Source organism: Tursiops truncatus, chromosome 19, assembly GCF_011762595.2.
Source record: "Tursiops truncatus isolate mTurTru1 chromosome 19, mTurTru1.mat.Y, whole genome shotgun sequence".
Lineage (NCBI taxonomy): Eukaryota > Metazoa > Chordata > Mammalia > Artiodactyla > Delphinidae > Tursiops > Tursiops truncatus.
The window spans coordinates 1,241,301-1,259,972 of NC_047052.1; the positions used below are offsets into that span (position 1 = coordinate 1,241,301).

General features: G+C 65.0%; 1 protein-coding gene across 1 annotated transcript in view; it reads right to left on the reverse strand.

Annotated features, from left to right (window-relative positions):
- The window catches only part of ZFPM1 (zinc finger protein, FOG family member 1), a 67,787-nt gene that overhangs the window by 38,181 nt on the left and 10,934 nt on the right, over window positions 1–18,672 (reverse strand). The window contains exons 2-3 of the mRNA XM_033845330.2: window positions 3,439–3,549; window positions 704–832 (exon numbers count right to left, since the gene is read on the reverse strand). Coding sequence (XP_033701221.2) covers window positions 704–832; window positions 3,439–3,549 — 240 coding nt within the window. The remainder of the gene's footprint in view (window positions 1–703; window positions 833–3,438; window positions 3,550–18,672) is intronic.

Genomic DNA, 18,672 nt, shown 5'->3' on the forward strand with positions numbered 1-18,672 from the left:
GCCCGGCCTGAGTGCGCACCCTCCATTCCCTCCCTCTGTTCCCGAGGACCACGCCCTCCCTCCTTCACCCAGCAGCTCCCAGGACCCCTCCGAACTGCCCGGTTCCCCTCAGCCGCGTCGCTTGTACTTAGGAAGCATGACAACAGCCGACACGCCCAGCCTGCCCTATACTCATACGTCGGTGGAAGCGGGGAGCCGTGGGCACAACACATCTGGTGGGCCCTCCAAGGTCAGAATTCCAGCTACAAGCGGGGGTGGGGCAGTGCTGGGAGCACGAAACCGCCTTCAAAGACACTCCTGATCCAGGACCCGGTGGCTTGGAACGGCCTCCGGCCCCCCGCCACGCGCTGCAGCCACCACAGGGGTGGGTCCTCTCCACCCACACAGGCTTGAGCCCCTAGCTGGGCTGGGAAGGCGCAGGTACTCGGGCCGCTCCAGACTCGCATTCCCACCTCCAGGGAAGCCTCAGAGGCGTATCTGCTGCTAGGGGCCTGGGGTTTAGCCCTGAGCACCGGCACAGCTTGGCGCCCACCTCCAGGGAAGCCGCTGGCCCACAGGCTGGCTGGACTTTGCAACAGGACAGACCTGGGCCTGCTGCACCCGTGCTGTCAGGGTGGCCAGCTCCCAGGACCCCCAGAAGGCTGGGCCCCAGGGCTGCCCTGGAGAGACAAGGCCGCCAGACCCCGGACACAGGCGCGCTTACCTGGCCCGCTCCAGGGGCTGCTGGCCTCTTCCTCCTCCAGCCTCGTCTCTGGCTCCGGACCCTCCGTCTCCTCAGAGCCTCCTGGGGACGTGGGGGCGGGTGGTAGCAGTGGGGGTGGAGGAGTAGCATCTGCAGGAAGGAAAACACCAGAAGGTTCTACTGAGCCTCGGGGCACCGAGTTGCCCGCCCACCCCAGCCTGTGGCCGGGAGGGACGCTGAGGCCCAGGTGGGCGAGCACGTGGCACAGTTCCGGCCACCACCCTCCCCCCACCAGCTTGCTCTCAGGGGGCGCCGCCAGACATCTCAGTTTCTCCCCCTTCATTTTTGGCCTTGAAAAGCCCTCAGCCCCTTATTAACTGCGTGGCAGCGATAGCTGCCCGCCCGGCACGCCCAGGCCAGCAGGCACACGCGTGGCCCGGATCCCTGGTCTCCTCGGCCGGCAGCTGGGGGCTCCTCCGCCAGGCCCCGCACCTAATTCCAGCCCAAAGGGCATATTTGCCTTCCCTGCTGGGCCCGATAACCACCACGGCCCCCAATCGATGAGCGCCCGTAAAAGCCCCCCCTTGGTGACGTCACGTGCCCGGCAGATTATTAATACCCGCGATAAGGGCCGTGATTAACATCGAATAAATCAATCACACGGTATAAAAGTCCTATTATTTTTGGCTATAAATCAACGCGGCTGGCATCCGAGCTCCAGCCACTGCGCGGGAGCCGCACCGGGCCCGCCCGACAGGCAGACATTGCTCCTGCCGTCTTATCGCGCCCATCGGCGCGTTATCACTGAGGCCTGTGCCAGGTGCAACCCCGGCTGTTTTTTTCCAGCTCCTCCCCAGTCCCGCCCCCGCCCCCACCCCGTGCAGCCCAGCTCCCAGATCAGATAAGAGGCCCGGCTCCCCAGGGCAAAGTCCACCAGTAACCAGCCGCTAGCCCTTTGGAGAGCGTGGCCCCCATTAGCACGCAGCACCCGATGACGGTGGTGGTGATGGGGGGCCCCTCGCCACTCCCTGGGCCCTCGGAGGGGCTGGCGCCCCGTTACAGATGCGGAAACCAAGGCTCAGAAAGGGCAGGAGCCCGGGCGGGGACAGGCCGGGGTGAACGCTGGCCGCAGCACTAAACACTTATGGTGACGGTGAGGGTAGAGACAGTAACAGCTGTGAACAGAGCGCCAGAGCCCAGGCCCCGAGCCTCCACCCCGCCTGCTGCCCCGGGGCAGCTGCGGGTGACGGGAGCCCCTGCCTTGGTTTCAAGTCCTGCTAGCCTAGCCTCCTCCTCACTGCACAGCCCCAGTGACCCCAAGGGGCTGCCGCTGGGCAAAGGGACACAGGCCAGCGGGTCTCAGAGGACGAGGCTTACTGGGGGCTTGTGGTCAGCCGGGGGAGACTCTGGCACATTCTGGGGATGGGGGTCCACAGTGAGGAGCCCCCCACCGTCTGTGTAGGATCTCCACCCCCCAGTCCCAGCCCTGCAGGGCTCTCCTCCTGTCCCCTCTCTGTGCCACCCCAGGGCCTTTGCACGTACAGGTGTGTGTAGCACAAGGAACTCTACCTGTCCTGCAGGTTTCTGCTCACTGCCACACCCACCCCATCTTGCCTTCATTCCTGGTCACACCACCCACTAAAACGGCCCCATTTATGGCTACGTCTCCCCCATGGGACTATTGTCTGGGGGTAACTCAGCCTCTGTGCACAAGGGCTTCGTGGTATGGAATGGGGATGTGAGTGAGATTGCTGTCCACAGCCGGCAGGGTGCAGGGGGGCGAGGGGAGCGGGGCTCAGAGCAGGGGCCAGGGCAGAGCCCACCCCGCCAAGCCTCCCTCCGCTAACCCCCCAGCCTCAGCTCCCCCTTCTGGAAAACAGGGGTGAGGGCACTGACCTCCCCCAGGGCCTCCACCACAGTGAGGCCCAGACTCTTGGGGGGTCTTTGGGGGTCTCTGAGGGCACAGCAGGCCTGAGAGGATGGCCCGGCTTTGAGGCCCCTCCGGGGACCCAGACAGAGAAGGCCTCCTAACGTCAGGTTAATTCAGCCCTGGGTGTGTGTGTGGGAGTCTCTCCTTCCGAGTCCTGTTCTCAGCTTCAGAAAAGTGCCCCAAAACCCTGGGGAAACTGCCAGGAGGGCCCCAGGAGAGGTTCCAGGTGTCCAGGGTGGGGTAGGTGGGGAGCAGACGGAGGCGACGGGAGAACCAACCTGAATCCGGACTTAGGGTTGCATCCCGCTCAGGTGCGTACAGGCTGTGCGCCCCTGGGCAAGTCACTTAACCTCTCTGGGCCTCATTCGCCCGTCTGTAAAATGGGGTGATTTGCCTTAACAGGAGAACCTGCTCGGTACCGAGCCCCACGTGTGCTGAGGCACGCAAGCCCGTTTCATCGAGGGTACACGGAGGCCGGGAAGGGGTGTGGCTTTCCCCAGGTCACTCAGTGCCCGTATGACCCCCTGCCTCACCCTGGACTAGACCTTCCCCACCGGGGCCTTGCTCTGCCCATCTCTGCCACTAGGGCTGGGCTTCCCAGACCCTCTGCAGGTGTGTGCATCTCCTCTACCCGGACCAGCCCCTCCAAGCCCCAGTGGGCACGGGCAGCCCACAGACGCCGCTCGGTGCAACGCCCATTTCGCAGGTGTGAGAACTTGAGTCCTCAGCGGGAACTGGCTCCCGTGAAGTCGCAGCGAGGATGCGGACGCGGGGAAGGGTGCCAGGATGCCAGGGCCCAGCCTGCCACGTCCACCGCCCGACTCACCTGGACTGGAAGGGCTCGGGGGCTCGGGCTCCAGGGCTGTGGCCTCTCGCTCCGGGAGGCCGGTGTCCGCGGCCTGGGCCTCTTCTCTGGCCTCCATGTCTCTGAGGGAACCTGCAGACACAGCCCCAGGGGAGTCGTGAGGCGCTGCCCCCCACAGCCGGCGTCCTGACCCCCCCGGCACAGGCACAGCCCCGGGGCCGGGCGCAGTGGGGTCCGAGCAGGGTCTCGGCCCCCCAGGCGGTCAGAGGCCTCGAGGGAGCGGCCGTCAGCACGGGGGCTCTCCCCCAGGTCCCCCATGAGTAGATGTGCGAACCCCACCCACGTACCCACCCCAAGCCCTGCACCAACGCCTGGGGGCCACCGGCCTCCTGCTCACCTCGCCTGCCCCGCAGCCTCTGCCGACCCCACGGGCCGCTCTTGCCGGGACGCTGGCCCCGGGCAGCCCGACCCCTCCCCTCTCCTCTGCTCCACGCGAGAGCGCAGCGCAGCGCTGGCGTCTTCTGGGCGGGGCCTCTGGGGGCTGCCGAAATGCAGGCGCACACTCTGCGGGGTCCCAGGGTCCCGGCGCACATCCACAACCCCCGCAGGTAAACATCTCCCGGGGCTCTGCACACCTGCCCCCTGGGCCTGGGACCCCTCCTCCAGGAAGCTGCCACACTCAGGTTCTGAGGTCTGAGGTTCTGAGGGAACGTGCAGAGGGCGGGCCCCGGTGCCTGGCACACAGGAAGAGCTCGTCAGCCTGATTAAGGGGGTAAATGGCTGATGGGACACAGGTGGGTGCGCAGCGTCTGCAGTCCAGCCTCCGCGGCCCACTAATCCTCCCTCAGGCCTCACGCGGGAGGTGCCCCATGGAGCCCTCCGTACAGGTGGGAAGGCAGACTGAGTCCCCAGACCACCTAGGAGGGTGGCGAAGCCAGACCCACAGCGTGTCCCGGAGTGCAGGCCAGGGTGGCAACCTGTGCCCCCGAGGTCAGAGGGGCAGTGCCAGCGCTGTGGGCGGAGAGAACGGCGGAGAACAGCTGTCCCGCTTCACACCGCTCTGCGAATCCCCCACAGGCCCCCTCCACCCCGTCTCAGCTGGGCCCTGGGGCCCGAGACAGGTGCCCGGGCAGCGCTGCCCCCTGCCCCACCACCTTCCCCAGCTCCTCCTGTGCAGACACCTGTCCGGCTGCACCCTCTGGATTCTAGCTCTGGCCCCACAGACGCACGGGCCCCGGGCTCCCCGGGACCCCTCAGAGCTGTACTGATAGCAGGAGCGCGGGCACTCACCTCCCGTCACTTCCCGTGGCCGAGGCCGGGCTCAGACCACACAGAACCAGCCCTGGGCTAAGCCTCACGGTCTCTCATCAACGCGCCCGCACGGTGGGCTCTGCGGCAGGCTGGGCACACCCGACTCGTGCCTCTGGGACAGGTGAGAGGCCTGACCCCCCGTGACCTCCCCTGGCAGACGCCGGGGCAGGAAGGCAGAGGCTCCCTGGGCCGTGGGACTGGCCCCCAGCCCGCACTGCCGGTTGCCCTGGCGGACAGCTCGCAGGCCTGCTTGCCTAACTCCTTCTAGAAGCCCAGGTGCTTCTGCGGCTCATTCAGAGCTGGAGATGGTGCCCCAGAGCTGTGGTCCCTCCTGCCGACGCCGGGACTTCAGGGCCTCAGCGGCCGGCTCTGGAGAATGGGTGTGAAGCCTCTGCTTTCGGGGACTGCAGCGACCAGAGCCCTGCACCCGGGCAATGCCGGGCACACGCCTCTCCCGCCCAGGTGGGCCTCAGCCACCCAGGGAGGCCCTGAGCTCCTGGCGGCTCCATTTGTGGGAGAACAAAGGCACCCGCTCCGCACAAAGCGTGACAGGAGCGTGAAGAAAGAGGCTGCGGCTGCAGCAATTTACCCTAATGCGCTAATTCATTCCAGCACAATTAACACGCTGATAACACAGCAGACAGTCATCAACCAGCGAATGGCTCCAGGCCCACAGCGGGATGCCACGCTGCGACTCCTGCCCCAGCCCTGCCCCACATCTGCCTCGGAGCCACTGCTGGAGCCCCCCGACACCCCCGGGCCACCTGTGCACCTGGGTCCCCACTCCACCTGGGAGGAAGCTTTCTCCACTGGCTGGGGTGAGACGCAGCTGCTTCCCGGGGTGCCCTGGGCTAGGAAGGACCCTGCTCGACCCCTGTGGGGCCCTGTATGGTCAGACACCCCAACTACGGAGCCAGGCCAACCCATGGCCAGGCAGGCGGTGTCCTTGTTGTGTGACTACAGGCAAGTCACTCCACCTTCCTGTGGTCGGAAAGCAGAACGGCTCTGGCCCCGCAGGACGAAACTCGGTTTCACCTGTGTGGAGCCGCGGTCAGCGCCTGGCACGTAGTAAGTGCGCAGGAAACACCACCCGTCACCAGCATCAGCTGCTACCACCCAGCACCCAGCAGGGCACTGCTATTATTAAGCGCCGCCTGTATGGGAGCCCTGTGCGCAGCCTTCTACAAATGTCTTCCCTGAAGCCCCCTGCCCACCTCGCAGCCCAGGGGTGGAGGGCCAGCAGGAGGGAGGGGCCCGCAAGAGGCAGGCCCTGACGCCAGGCACGATGGGCGGGTGCCTGGGAGCCTTCCGACACCCCAGAGGTGAGGCCGAGCGAGTCATGCCCGCTTTGCGGATTAGTCAACGGAGGCCTGGCCACGTGGACTGACCTGCCTGTGGCCCTTGGCAGGAGCCCGACTCCCCACACACACCACCCACGTGGATGCTGCTGAGGCCACGGCCCTCCTCTGCTGCAGGTGTGGCCCCATGCCTCCCCCCGCCCGCTGATGACCTGGGGTGAGGGTGACGCTGGCCCCATTGCCCGGCGCGAGGAGAGGCCTGGGCCCAAGGCCGAGCACCTGTCTGGGGCGTCCACGGGTGGTGACGGTGGTCACCAGCACTGGGTCCGGCCCCCGCTGCCCGAAGCCCCTCAGTTATCACGGCGAGCAGACGCCCCGCCAGCCGATCCGTCTCCTGCTCATTAAGCCGGACGCCGAAATGGAAATGAAAACATAATAGCTATTTGATTGGGGGTGAGATATTTTGCATATTGGCTTGGCGCTGATAGCGGAATTTCATCAACTCCCTTTTTTCATGCTTTAAAACTGAATTACGGAGACGGGCTCTGTGCAGCGGGATGACCCAACTCCCTTCCGAGGCCCAGGCTGCTGCTGATTGATGGCCCTCCCGGCTGTGATGTGAGGCAGCTGGGGGGCCTTTGGACGAGGGGTCCTTTGGATGACTGCCCCAAAGAAAGCCGGAGCTGGCACCTGAGGAAGGCAGAATCGCCCGAGGTGGCCCTGGGGTGCACCTGCCAGGTGGCGTGCAGCGCGGGGTGGCTCGGAGCACTGGACAGGGAATCTGGAGGCCCCGGCCGAACCCCCGCCGGCCCCTGCAGGCTGTGCCCGCCCCCCAGCCACCGGAAACATTAGGAGGAACAACCAGAGCAAAGCCCCACGAGCCTCCACCTGGACTCCGCGCTTGCCCTCGGGCGGGGGGCTTTCCTGCGGCCCCGCTATGTGGCTGCCATTACACAGCCATTTATGCCACAGAGGAGGAAGGAGAGGTGGCACCTGCCAGGCCCCCTTCTGTGTCAGGGCCGGAGCATGAACGCAGGCCCGATGGCCTGGGGGTGGGGTGGACGCTGGTGGGCATGCGGCCCTGCTCGTCCCCCGACATCCCCACCTGCACAGCCTGGGGTGCGGTGGACCTGAGCGCCCACGGCCTCCTTCTCAACTGCCGTTCACTCCTGCGCTCTTCATTCACTCATGAAACCTCCCCCGAGTCCATCTCCCTGCACAAGGTCCTGGGGACCCTGCAGCAGCCAACACGTACCCCCCAGGAAAGAAACGTGAAAAATCCAAGTGTGGTCATTGCCACCAAGGAGAGGTGGAGTGACAGTCAGGGAAGGCTTCCTGGAGGAGGCGACGAGTGAGTGGAGATCTGGGATGGGACAGGAGGCTGCCTGCGGGCGGGGCTGGGGAAGAGCACTCCAGGCAGAAGGAAGAGCGGGACGCTGAGGCCTGTGGCCTTGTGCAGGCCACGCCTCCCCGAGCCCAGCTTCCTCACGGAAAGCTGTGGGTTATAGCAGCCTCGTGTCATGGGCTGGGCTCAGGGCTCAGCAATGTGGTGCCCGTGGGTGCCGAGCACAGACCTGGGGTTATTATTACAACTGTTGTTATTGTTTCAACTCTCCAGGGAGGTGCCACACCTGCCCCTCTGGCGGTGCGATGGGGGGCGGGGCATGGACAGGGGCGTGGGGACCAAGGGGCACGGCTGGAGGGAGGGGAATGAGGGTCTGGGGCCTGAGGAGGGCAGTGTGGGTGGAAGAGAAAGACCTCCCCCTAGGCTGGAGGATGGCCCGGCCTCCTGTCCCGCTGGCCCTGGTCAGCCGGTGGGCGGGAGGGGGCATGGCGCTGCCAGGGAGAGACCCTGGCCTCTGGGCGGCACACAGCAGCCAGATAAGGGCCCGATAACAGAGAGAAAATAGCAACAGATTCAGACTTTCCCACCGCCGGGCAGTGGGGCAGCTCGGGCCACGGCAGGGACAGGAGGCGGTGGGGACAGCCCCGTTCTCCCCGAGGGCGGCTGCGCTGTGTCCCAGGGGCTTGGGCCCCTCCAGCCAGGACGGGCTCTGGTCCAGCTGGGGCTGGGGGACGAGGAGACAGAGGCCCCGAGCACAGAGGCGGCCCCAGCCCCTCGGGACCATGTGACTTGGTCTCTGCCCCCAATTCTAACGAGGAGCTGGGCTGATTTCCAGGCTGAGCTGGACGGAGAGAAGCGGGCGAGAAGGGGAGCCCCCAGCAGGGACGGGGCGGCAGGCGGAGCCCAGCGAACGGGGCTCTGGTGAAGGGCAGGGGTGGCCCACGCCTCAGAGCCCAGGGCTGCCAGGAAAGGGGCAAAGGGGGGAGGTGGGCAGACAGGGGCAGGTCCTCGGCCCCAGGGAAGGTCATCAGGGCCTAGAAAGGGTCCCATTTAACCAGAACTTCTTAAAACTTTTGCCAGCACTTAGAAGGAAGGTGGGTCCCGGCCCCTGGTCCCTGAGAAGCTCGCACAGCACAGGGGTGCAGGCATCGCGGGGGGAGGCTGACGATCTGGGAGGCCCCCTGGGCGCCTGTGGGTCCTCTCGTGCCCACCTTCCCGCTAGGGTACCAAGGCCCAGCACGGATGCTGGACACCCTCGGAGGGTCCACCTCATGTCCACCCCCCAAACGTGGCTAGAAGCTGCCCACTGCTCTCCGGGCCGCTCTGGCAGGAGGTCCAGGCCCATTAGCACAGGGCCGTCCTGGCTCCCAGCTCCTCCCCGCTCCCGCCACCCTCACTCCCTGGATGGCAGCCAAACTGCTTCCGCTGTCCACGCCCCTCCAGGCCTGGGTCCTTAGCCCACGCTGTCCCTCTGCCAGGACAGCTCCCCTGCCTGGTTGAGGCCTCCTCCTACCTCTGAAATCTCTCCCACGCTCGGGTCATCCCTGGAGCCTTACGTTGGTTCGCATTGTCCCCTGGGGTGTTGCTCTGATGCTTTGCTGCCCTCCCCCAGTGCCCAGCGGAGGACGGAAGGAGACCCCGCCCCGCCGCCCACGCCATGGGAGGTGCTGCCGGCGTTGCCCCTAGCGGGCTGCACCCACGGCAGCAGGGACGAGATGCGGGCCCCCCCCCCGCGGAGCATAGAGGGGCCTCTCTTCCTCGGCAAGCTCAGGCTGGGAGGGGCCCACAGGCCTCCACTGTGACCCGCCAGCGGCCCTCATCAACCCAGGATCAGTTCCTGCTGACAGCCAGGGCGACCACAAAGAGGATGTTGGCGAGATAATGGCTTATTCGAGTGGGCAGGCTGCCCCGCGGAGGGGAGGGCGAGGGTCTGAACCTCCGTGTGCGCCGGGGGCCTGGGTCCAGATGCCCTCCCGCGCTGGTCCTCCCCCGCCCCATACCCGGTGGCAGGCGTGGCCCTGGGACAGAGGAGACGGGAGGGCGCTGGGGGGCAGCCTGGCTCCCCGCCAAGGGTGGGCTGGGTGGTGCGCGGGCGCACCCTGCAGCAGGGGGCTCACTCCTCCTTCCAGAGGAGCAGACCTGAGCCCGGACCCTCGGCCTCGCAGGCTTGGCCCCCGCCTTGGGTGGGCAGGTCCCCAGCACGGCTGGGGCTGAGTGACCGTGGATTCACCCGCCTTTGCTGCCAGGCTGTGAGCTGGACCTGATGCGCGCAGCCTCCTGGCCCCATGTGCACCCAGGCCACGCCCGGGAGGTGCTGGTGGCACGCTGTCCTGAGAAAGCCAGGCCGAGGAGAGTGGCCAGCCGCTGGCACAACACACTCTGGGCCATGGGAGGGCAAGGGGAGCCCTCGGCGTCGAGGAAGAGCTTGGGTGCTCAGAGCGGAGGCCAGCGGAGGCCCCATGCGCTCCGGGAACAGGGACCCCGTACTCTAAGGAACACGAGTGCTGCAACCTACTTCAGCTTTGAACGCATTAAAATATCGCAGGGAGATATCAGTGGCATACAATAAAATCCATCCTTTAAGTGTCATTCACCTTTTGGAGGCATGTTCACTGAAAGATGAGCAGGACAGTCCTAGGTAACCCAGACAAAACCCAGGGCCCCCTGTAGCCCAGGCTCAACAAAGAGACACTTCAGCAGCCCAAATCCCCACCCACTTCTCTCCAAAGCTTTGCAGGGGTCAGTCAGGATCTGAGACTGCCTTTCCCAGTCACTTCTCCACACCCCCGGCTGACGCAGCGCCGGGCACCCCCGCTTGGCTGTGCACTGTCCTGGCTTCCCTGTCCCTCCCCCAGACCCCTACTGTTCGCACCTGTGCTCTCACCTCCTCACAGGAGGTCTGGCAACTGGGCCGCAAGGGTGTGGAGTGCACCTCGGTTCTCCGTCTCTGAAGCCCTGACCGTGGGCCGCGGCCACCCCGACCCACGCCGGTGCCCGCCCTCCCCTGGCTCTGGTGAGGCCGTCCTGGCCTGAACTGTCCCGGCTCAGAACCGCCCGCCTCCTCGCTGCACACTTACTCCATCACTGCCTTCTCCGTCTCTGTACCTGGAGACTGGGGCATCCCCAGCTCTGGTGCACAGTAGGTGCGCCGGGAACTCTGGTGACTGCGGGACAGGTGGGGGAGGGGAACAGGTGGGCTCAGAGCCGGGCATGGCTGGGGGCCACCCGGGTCCACAGTGGTGGTGGTGGGGCCAGAGGGGAGCCTGGGGGCTGAGCCTGCTTGTTGGGGGGTGGTGTGAGCAGGGACTCAGCCCCCTGCCCCCACTGGCGGAAGATAAGCTGGCTGGCCCTGCCTGGGGCTCTGAGGCCTGGGTGAGTGTGGGGCTCCACAGGATGCAGGGAGATGGGGCGCTGACACCGGGGGTCTACACCACATACCAGCCCCAGCCACCACCACTTCCCCCTGCGGCCAGCCTGCAGCTGACGGGCGAACTTGGGGGGCTTAGGTGCCCCGGCCCCAGGGCCACGCCCAGACCCCTGGCACGCATCACCCCTCGAGGCCGCACAGGGCAGGAGGGACCACGGGCAGCGCTGGGCCTGTCCCAGGCAGGAGTAATGCCACCATCACCGTGACCATGATGACGGTAGCAGAGCAAGCGCTCGGGCGGCCTCTGCAGCAGGCCGGGCTCTGGACTCACCACCAGGGCTTCTGATCCTTGTAACGACCCTTAGTGTCACCCCATCGTCCAGGTGGGGAAACCAAGGCACAGAGCGGTAAAGAAGCTTGCCCAAGGCCTCACAGCTACGGGAGCGACGGGCTGCCACCTGCTCTCTCCTCCCGAGCCCTGCATTCTCGCCGAGGCCCCCCAAACCCACCGTCCCCATTTGTAGAGATGGGGGCCTGCTTGGGGGGCACTTGGACCCAGGTCTGTGTGGCTCCCAGGCCTCCTCTCCCCTCCCTCAGCCTCAGTGTCCCTTCCTGGCTCCCTCCCCTGTGGGCAGCCCCCCTCCCTGGTCTGTGTGACTGCTGTCTGCCCCCTCGGACTGTTCCCTGAGGCAACGGGGGGTGTCCGTCTGCTCCCCTGGCTGTGGTAGGGGGTCAGCAGGGGTGTGAAGCAGCTGGCACCCAGGGCCCCTCCCTCCAGGAGCTATTGCTCCCTCTGGCTCAGACCCGAGACAAGTAAGCACAGCCCTCGACAGCTTACGAAGCTCTGCCAGGCCCCGCACCAGCACCAGCCTGTGGGGGAACCGGCTCCACAGCGCAAGAGGGAAACGGGCCAGGAGCAGCCGCCCTCAGAGAGCAGGACCTTGGGCCGCACGGCTCTTCAGGACCAAGCAGAACCGAGACTGCGCTGTGCCCGGGGAACCTGCCCAGGCCTCGGTTTACCCATATGGGAAATGGGTATCAACCCACCGACCTCACAGAGCCGCTGTCAGTGTGGACAGGGAAGGGCTTTGCAGGAGATAAAGATGCCCCCCGATGGGGGTCCTTCGCAGGAGCACCGTGATTCCCTCCACCAGGCCTTCCATGTGCTGGGTCAGCCGTGAGCAAACAGGTCCAGATGGGGGTAAACAGTCTGGGTGGGGGGTGAACACACACCTTGGGTATCACGAAGGGCCAGGATGGGTACAGGACAAAGAATGGTGGGGGGGTGTGGGAGTGGTCTCTGAGGGCTCCTCGGAGGAGGCGGTATTTAAGCTGGGACTGTGAATGGGGAACCCTAGACAGAGGGAAGTGCCAGTGCAAAGTCCCGGAATCGGGAAGGAGTTTGGTGGGTTTGGGTGCTGCGGCTGAGGAAAGAGCACCAAGGCTGAGACAGAGGCAGAGAAGCCGGAGCAGCAGGGTGGCCGGCCGGGGTTTATTCTCGGCACCGTGGGAAACTAAGCGGAAGAATGTGGATGCTGGATTGCAGGAAGGACTCCAGCGTGCAGCTGCTGAGGCCCGGCCACCGCCTCCAGGCAGTCCCCAGTTCTCTGCCACCTCCTTGGTCTGGCTCTGCATCCTCCCCTGCCCAGAGCCTGTCCCGTCTCTCGGGCTAGGGCCAGCGGGCTGGTCCCCCACCTCGGTCCCTGGGGGCAGGGGCCCAGGCGGGCAAGGCGGAGAGAAAGGGGAGCAGAGGAGGCGGGAAGAAAGAGCGGGGCCTGAGAAAGCCCAGAAAGCCCAGCCCGGCTGATAGGGGAGAGATTGGTTTCAGCCGGAGCCGCAGGGCTGCCAAGTCAACATCCTATCGGCGGCCTGCACTTACTCAACATTCATCACTGCTGAACTCGGAGACTTTATCAAGGCTAGAGGTTGGCGCCATCTCCGGGCCCGGCCACTCCCGGCCTCCGATGGGCCCGATAGCCGCTGATAGATTACACGAGATTGTTTCACTCTGGAGAACCGATTACGAACGCTCCTGGGGGAGGGGTGCAGACCACGTGGCCTGGGTGGGGCGGGGAGGGCCCCGAGGCCACTTGTGGGCCGAGGCGGTTGTCAAGAACGCACTCGGAGCACGTGACAGAGACCCCACGTGTGACTGGTGGGGAGGGGGCGGGGCGACGCCACAGCGCGGGGCGGGAGCGGCGGCCAAGGCCACGGCACGTGGCAGGGTGGCCGAGGCCACGGCATAGAGCTGTGAGTATGAAGGAGGCCCGCGGAGGAGGAGACGGGAGTCATGCCCGAGAACAGGGGCCGCAGGCTCTGGAGTGGTTCTCTCCGGATGGGCCGATAAGGACTGACAGGTGGGAGTGGGGCCGCAGCTCATGGAGCCGTCCGTGTGGCCTGCCGTCAGATGGACAGAGGCAGACGGCTTCCTGGTAGGGAATGAGGCTCCGGTGTGACAGGGCCCTGCCATCTGATAGGCGGGGTGGGAGACCCCGAGGGGCATGGGCCAGGCGCCGAGCCCTCCTCAGCTCTCACCCCTGGGGCTGCAGCCCCTTGGGGCCCGTGGCCAGGTACCAGGAGGGCAGGCCTGCCCGGGCTCATCTGCAGACCCAGCCCTTGGGCACGACTGCCCCAGGTCCCAAACTAGGGCCCCCGTGAGAGGGTCCTCTTGTCACGGGGACTCCCGCTCCCACCTGGGCTCTGGGTTTCATTCACACCATGGTGCCACGGCCCTGGGGGGGTGGCTAGCTCCTCTTCCTCCAGGCAGGCCCTCCTGATGCTCTGCAGATCAGCAGCGGGATGTACACCGGGCCTGGGAGACTCTAGTGTCCAGACTTGGGGCCACACTACCCCAGGTGTCTCTCCAGTGCCCCGGGGATGGCGTGCAGCAAGAAAGGAAGAAGCAGGGTCCTTTGGGCGGGCCTGTATCCCTGCTGGGTGCGCCTGGGTCATAGGCAGCCAATCTACTCTGCTCCCACTGAGGTCCCGAGGTGCTTCCTGGGCCCACGGGGAGGTGGTGGCTGTGCAGGGCTGGACCCCAGACCTCCTGGCCCAGTGCATCCCTCGTCTCCACGGGGCCCAGAGCCACAGTGTCCAGGAAGCTGGGGGCGGCGGTGCACCTGGGCTTAAATCCCACCGGCAGGCCCCTCACCTCCGTGAGCCCGTTTCCTCAACTGAAACATTGGGAGTTAAAACAACAGCTTCAAATTCATGGATAAAAGTGGAAGGAAGGTCGCCCAGGGCTGGAAGGGGGAGGGAGCCAGCGTTCCACGGGGACAGAGCTTCTGTCGGGAAGACGGAAAATTTCGGGAAATGGATAGTGTTGGTGGCTGCACAGCCTCCTGAACGCACTTACTGCCACTAAGGTACACACTGGACATGGCTAAACGGTGAGTTCTGTGTTATCTGTATTCCACCCCCCCCCCCACACACACACACACGAGTCTGCCGCCCAGTGCCGTGGAGCACACAGCAGGTGCTCCCTGAGTGCCTGTTCCCTTCCTTAGGGATTCAGAGACACACAGCCCTCCCCACAACGCTGCCCCAGGCCACTGCTGAGTGCAGAGATAGGCCAGGGCTTGCCGGGGTCTGGTCCTGCGTCCACGGATCGGGGCTGGAGATGCTGGGGAGCACGTCCATGACGGAGGTCAGATGAGCTGACCGGTCCCGTGAACGGTCCCAGTCAAACCTCTGCAGCGGGTCATGGCCCAGCTCTGCTGCTCTCCCACGGAGTGGGCCAAGGCTTCCCTGGCCTGGCTCCAGCCCCTGCAGCCCGGTGCCTCCGCTCCCCGCCCCCATCCAGGAATACCCAGGGAGCCCAGACCGAGCACCAGGCCTGTCCCAGCTGCTGTCCTCTCTCCCCAACCGTCACGCCTCTTTCCCGGTTTCCCGGTTAGGGCTCTTGCCTCTGCTGTTCCCTCTGCCAGGAACGCTCTTCCCCCGACACGTCATCTGCCTCTGCCTGGTCTCTCGTCCACCCCGTTCCCAGGCAGCCAGCCCCGGAGCAGCGAGGCTGAGGCTCTGCGCACGACCCCCGTGGCCGCGACCCCTCGCAGGGGCTGTTCTCCTCCCAGTTCCCTCTGCTCCTTGGTTCTGCTTTGCTCCCCTGGGACAGGGCCCAGGGTGGGGGGCAGATTTAGAGCCCGGTCGAGGGAGTATTCATGGAGCACCGGCTGTGTGCCCTGCGCTGTGCTGGGGAAGGCAGAGCTGCTGCCCTGCCGTGGTCACCCAGCGGCAGTCTGGTTCTGGTCTGACGGCCCCCTCCCCGTTTCCTTCCCCTTGATCTCAGCCCGAACTCCTTCCCTCCTCGCCCCTCTGCTACTTTCCACTTATGCATTTTTGAAAAACGCCCACGCCTGTGGCTGCGTTTCAGGTCGCAGAGCCCTGTGGGTGCCATGGGAGCTGGGGGGGCCTCTGGCTGGACTCTGGGCCCCATCTTGCCAACAAGACATCCCAAAGGTGCAAAGTGCCTTTGAACATCGTGAGAATCCCCCCAAGTTTCCTGAACGCTTCCTATGGACATGGCCTCTTGTCAGATTTCTGAAATGGGAGCTGTGGAGAACCCCGTTTCCAGAATACACCACAGCCACAGATAGAGGAGGACGCCCCGGAGAACCTCCTGTGTGAGCCCTCACTGTGTGAATGGGGACGCAGGCCCAGGGAGCACACAGAAGCCCTGGAGGCAGACAGGCCAGACCCTCCCGTTGCACAGACCGCGACGCAGGTTTGCGAGGCAGCTTTGGCAAACGGGCTGGACCGCGACTCCCTAGGATGGTGCGGAGGCCCCGCCCCCAGCCTGGTGCTCCACGGGGCGGCAGAGGGAGGGTCCAGGTGAAAATCCCAGCGGGGGAGGGCAGAGGGGGAGGGGACGGCACGCACAGGGGCTGGAGGTGCCCCAGACACGTGGAGTGGGAGGGGGAGCTGGCCGCACTGATCTCGGGAGTGCCCAAGTCCTGGCCCCCCAACTCAGGCTGTGGGGGTCTGGGCTCTGCGGGTCAGCAGGAGGTCACCCAAAGGCCCGCCTGTCCATCCCCCTGCGCCCAGTTTTCCATCACTGGGGCAAGGTCCTGCCCAGGACAGTGTCTCCCCACACTAAGGGCCCGCCTGCAGGAGGCCCGCCCCCCCGCACAGTGCTCAGCCAATCCCTAGGCCTCACTCCTGCTCATTTGCATGCCCGTTTCCATTGGCTGAGGACACACAGGTTAGGCCCTGGGTTCCCTGGCTGTGGGGGTGGGGCGTGGGGGGCTCGATTCTGGGGAGACCATGCTGGGTGGGATGGGGGGTGGCACTGGGCTCTGAGGGCCCTGGGCTGGCTCTCGGGGAGACTGGCTCTGCTGGGCCATTCTGGGGAGCCTGAGGGCTAAGGGGCTCTGGTGGGAGGACCAGGTTCTGGGGGGTGGCTTCTAGGGGTGCCAGGCTCAGGGTGACCCGTCTTAGCCCCAGGTCTGCTGCTCGGAGAGAACTCTGGTTAGAGCGCAGGTACTTCCTTAAATCCTCCCCTCCCCGCCACTATGAATGACTCAGAGCAGGAAAGATACTGACCCAAGGTCACACAGCCAGGACGCAGCAGCACAGCTGGGACCTCGCCTCCGGTCCTGGCTCCCCACCCCAAGCCTGGGTCCTTCCCTCCAGGGAGGGCCTGTAGGGCCACTTCTTATTCTTCGCTGCCTCGTCTCAGGGAGGGCTATTTTTCCCCTTTCTTTGCGAAGTGATGGAGACATTGATGATGATTTTACGAGAACCCGGTCCCCCTGCTTTCACCTTAGAACTAGTGGCACCATTTTCGCGGCTCTGAGTTGCAGGGCGGTGGGCTCGCGGGTGTGTGAGTGTGTGTGTGTGAGCGCGTGTGCACAGGCTTTGTTCCTGGCATTTTGGTGGGTGAGATAAGAGGAAACAACAGAACCGCTCGGAGAGGCAGGCAGATAGATAACAGCGATAGGGCTGCTCCACCACCAAGCCTATCTGCTCTTTATCGCAGTTCCCTTTTCTTTCTTTCAGGTTCGGGGGGAGGGCGGAACACACCCCCCAGCCCACCCCCACACCCGGGACCCGAGCCGAGGGGCCTCCCTCTCAGGCTCCCTCCCTCTGTGTCTAACACACCCAGTGTCCAGGCCCGGAGCTCCTGGCTGGAAAGGGCAGGGGTCCCGAGGGTCGGTGTCACCACTGAGATGGGTGACAGTGCAGCGGCGGCAGGGGAGCATCTGCGCCCGAGAGAGAACCCAGATCCCTCTCACCACCCCTGCAAAAGGGCCCTGAGGTGGGTTGACTCCCGTTTTAGGACGAGGGCAGGGAGGCCCAGAGAGGTGACACCGCAAGGCTGTGCGGGGCCCGGGATTTGAACCTGGGCCTCCCTGGCCTTGAAGGGGGTGGTCTGCAGAGCGGGTACTGAGCTCCTTCCTTGAGAAGTCCTGTGCCCCCCGGGAGGGCACGGCTGGGCGGGGACAGGGAGGCCCCAGGGGAGATGACCAGAGGGGCCACTGACTCCCAGCCTGGCGCCTGTGGGGCAGGTCTTAGTGTCTTCAGCCCCGTTTTACAGATGTGGAAACGGAGGCTCAGAACAGGGAAGTGCCTGTGAGCCACAGCGATGGGGGCGGACCCCCTAGCCTCCCTGTGCACTCTCTCTGGCTCTGTTGAAAGCAGAGGGTCCAAGGGGAGGGCTCCCAGAGCCACAGGACCGATGTTCCAGAACCACCCAGGTCACTGTGTGAGAGCACAGGGCCCTGGGCCTCTGCAACCTGGAGCCATGTGCCACCAACAGCCCAGGAAGAATGCTGGTGGGATTCGAGGAGGAGGTGCAGCAGGCACCCCCGCAGGTGCCCTGAGAGAACCCCGCGTCCCCAAAGCATGTGTCCCAGGACGCTCTCCCTGCTTCTCTCCCGTCTCCTGCCTCAAAGGCCGAGGAGGCCGGAAGTGCAGTCACAACCACCGCACAGGTGAGGAAGCCGTAAGTCACTTGCCCAGGCGCCCTCCCCAGGCGGCAGGATTCAGACCCAGTCACCCCACCCTATGCTGGTCCCCCTCCGCCATATACGCACACACTTTACTGGAAATAGCTGACTTCCTTTAGAATACTGAAACAAAATAAAACCCCAAAGACAGAAAGAAACCGACTTTATCACCAAAGGGGCCCATTTTCTGAGGACAGATGAAATGACCTCCAGACGCAAGCAGGAGCAGCCGCCCCATCGTCCATCGCTCTTGGACAGGGCTGTGTGGCCCTGAGAAGCCACTCACCCTCTCTGTGCCTGGGCATTTCCCCCCAAAACAGAGAGGGCAGTCCTCTTAGGGCAGGGGGAAGCTCATGGCCGCCAGCATCCCCAGAGCCTGCAGCCAAGAGGGAGACCCAGACCTTGACCAGGCCTCTAAGTCAGGTCTCTACGGCTTCCTCCCATGCTGTGTGACCTTGGGTGGGTTACTCAACCTCTCTGAGCCTTGAGTCCTCCGAGGAGAAATGAGGTCAGAGGTGCCCCTCCCAGGATACCGGGAGGACTCTAAGGATAACACAGGTCACGCCCAGGCCTGGCATATAGCAAGCGCTCAGGGAAGGGAGCTATCAGCTAACAATGGCTCCATTCGGATTTTAAGCGTGGAGACCCAGAGCCACCCAGAAATGTCACTGACTGTCCAGTCAGGCCTCCTGTCTCTGCGACCACAGAGAATCTCGTTTCTCAAGAGTTGCTTAAAAAATAAATGCAGAAAGCAAGGAAAATGGCCGGCTGCCCTGCGCCTGCCGGGAGCCCCAGGCAGCTCCTCTGCCGGGCTTTCTGCATCGAGGGGGCGAGGATGCCTCGTTTCCCCTCCGTAGCGTCCCCTCGCCCGTGGCTGCCGCACCTGTCCCTCAGCGGGGAGGATTAGTCCCACGGTGGCCCTAATCGCACTCATGGCACCATCAGCACCGGATCATCAGCTGAAGGAGGCAGCTTTACCCAGACAGA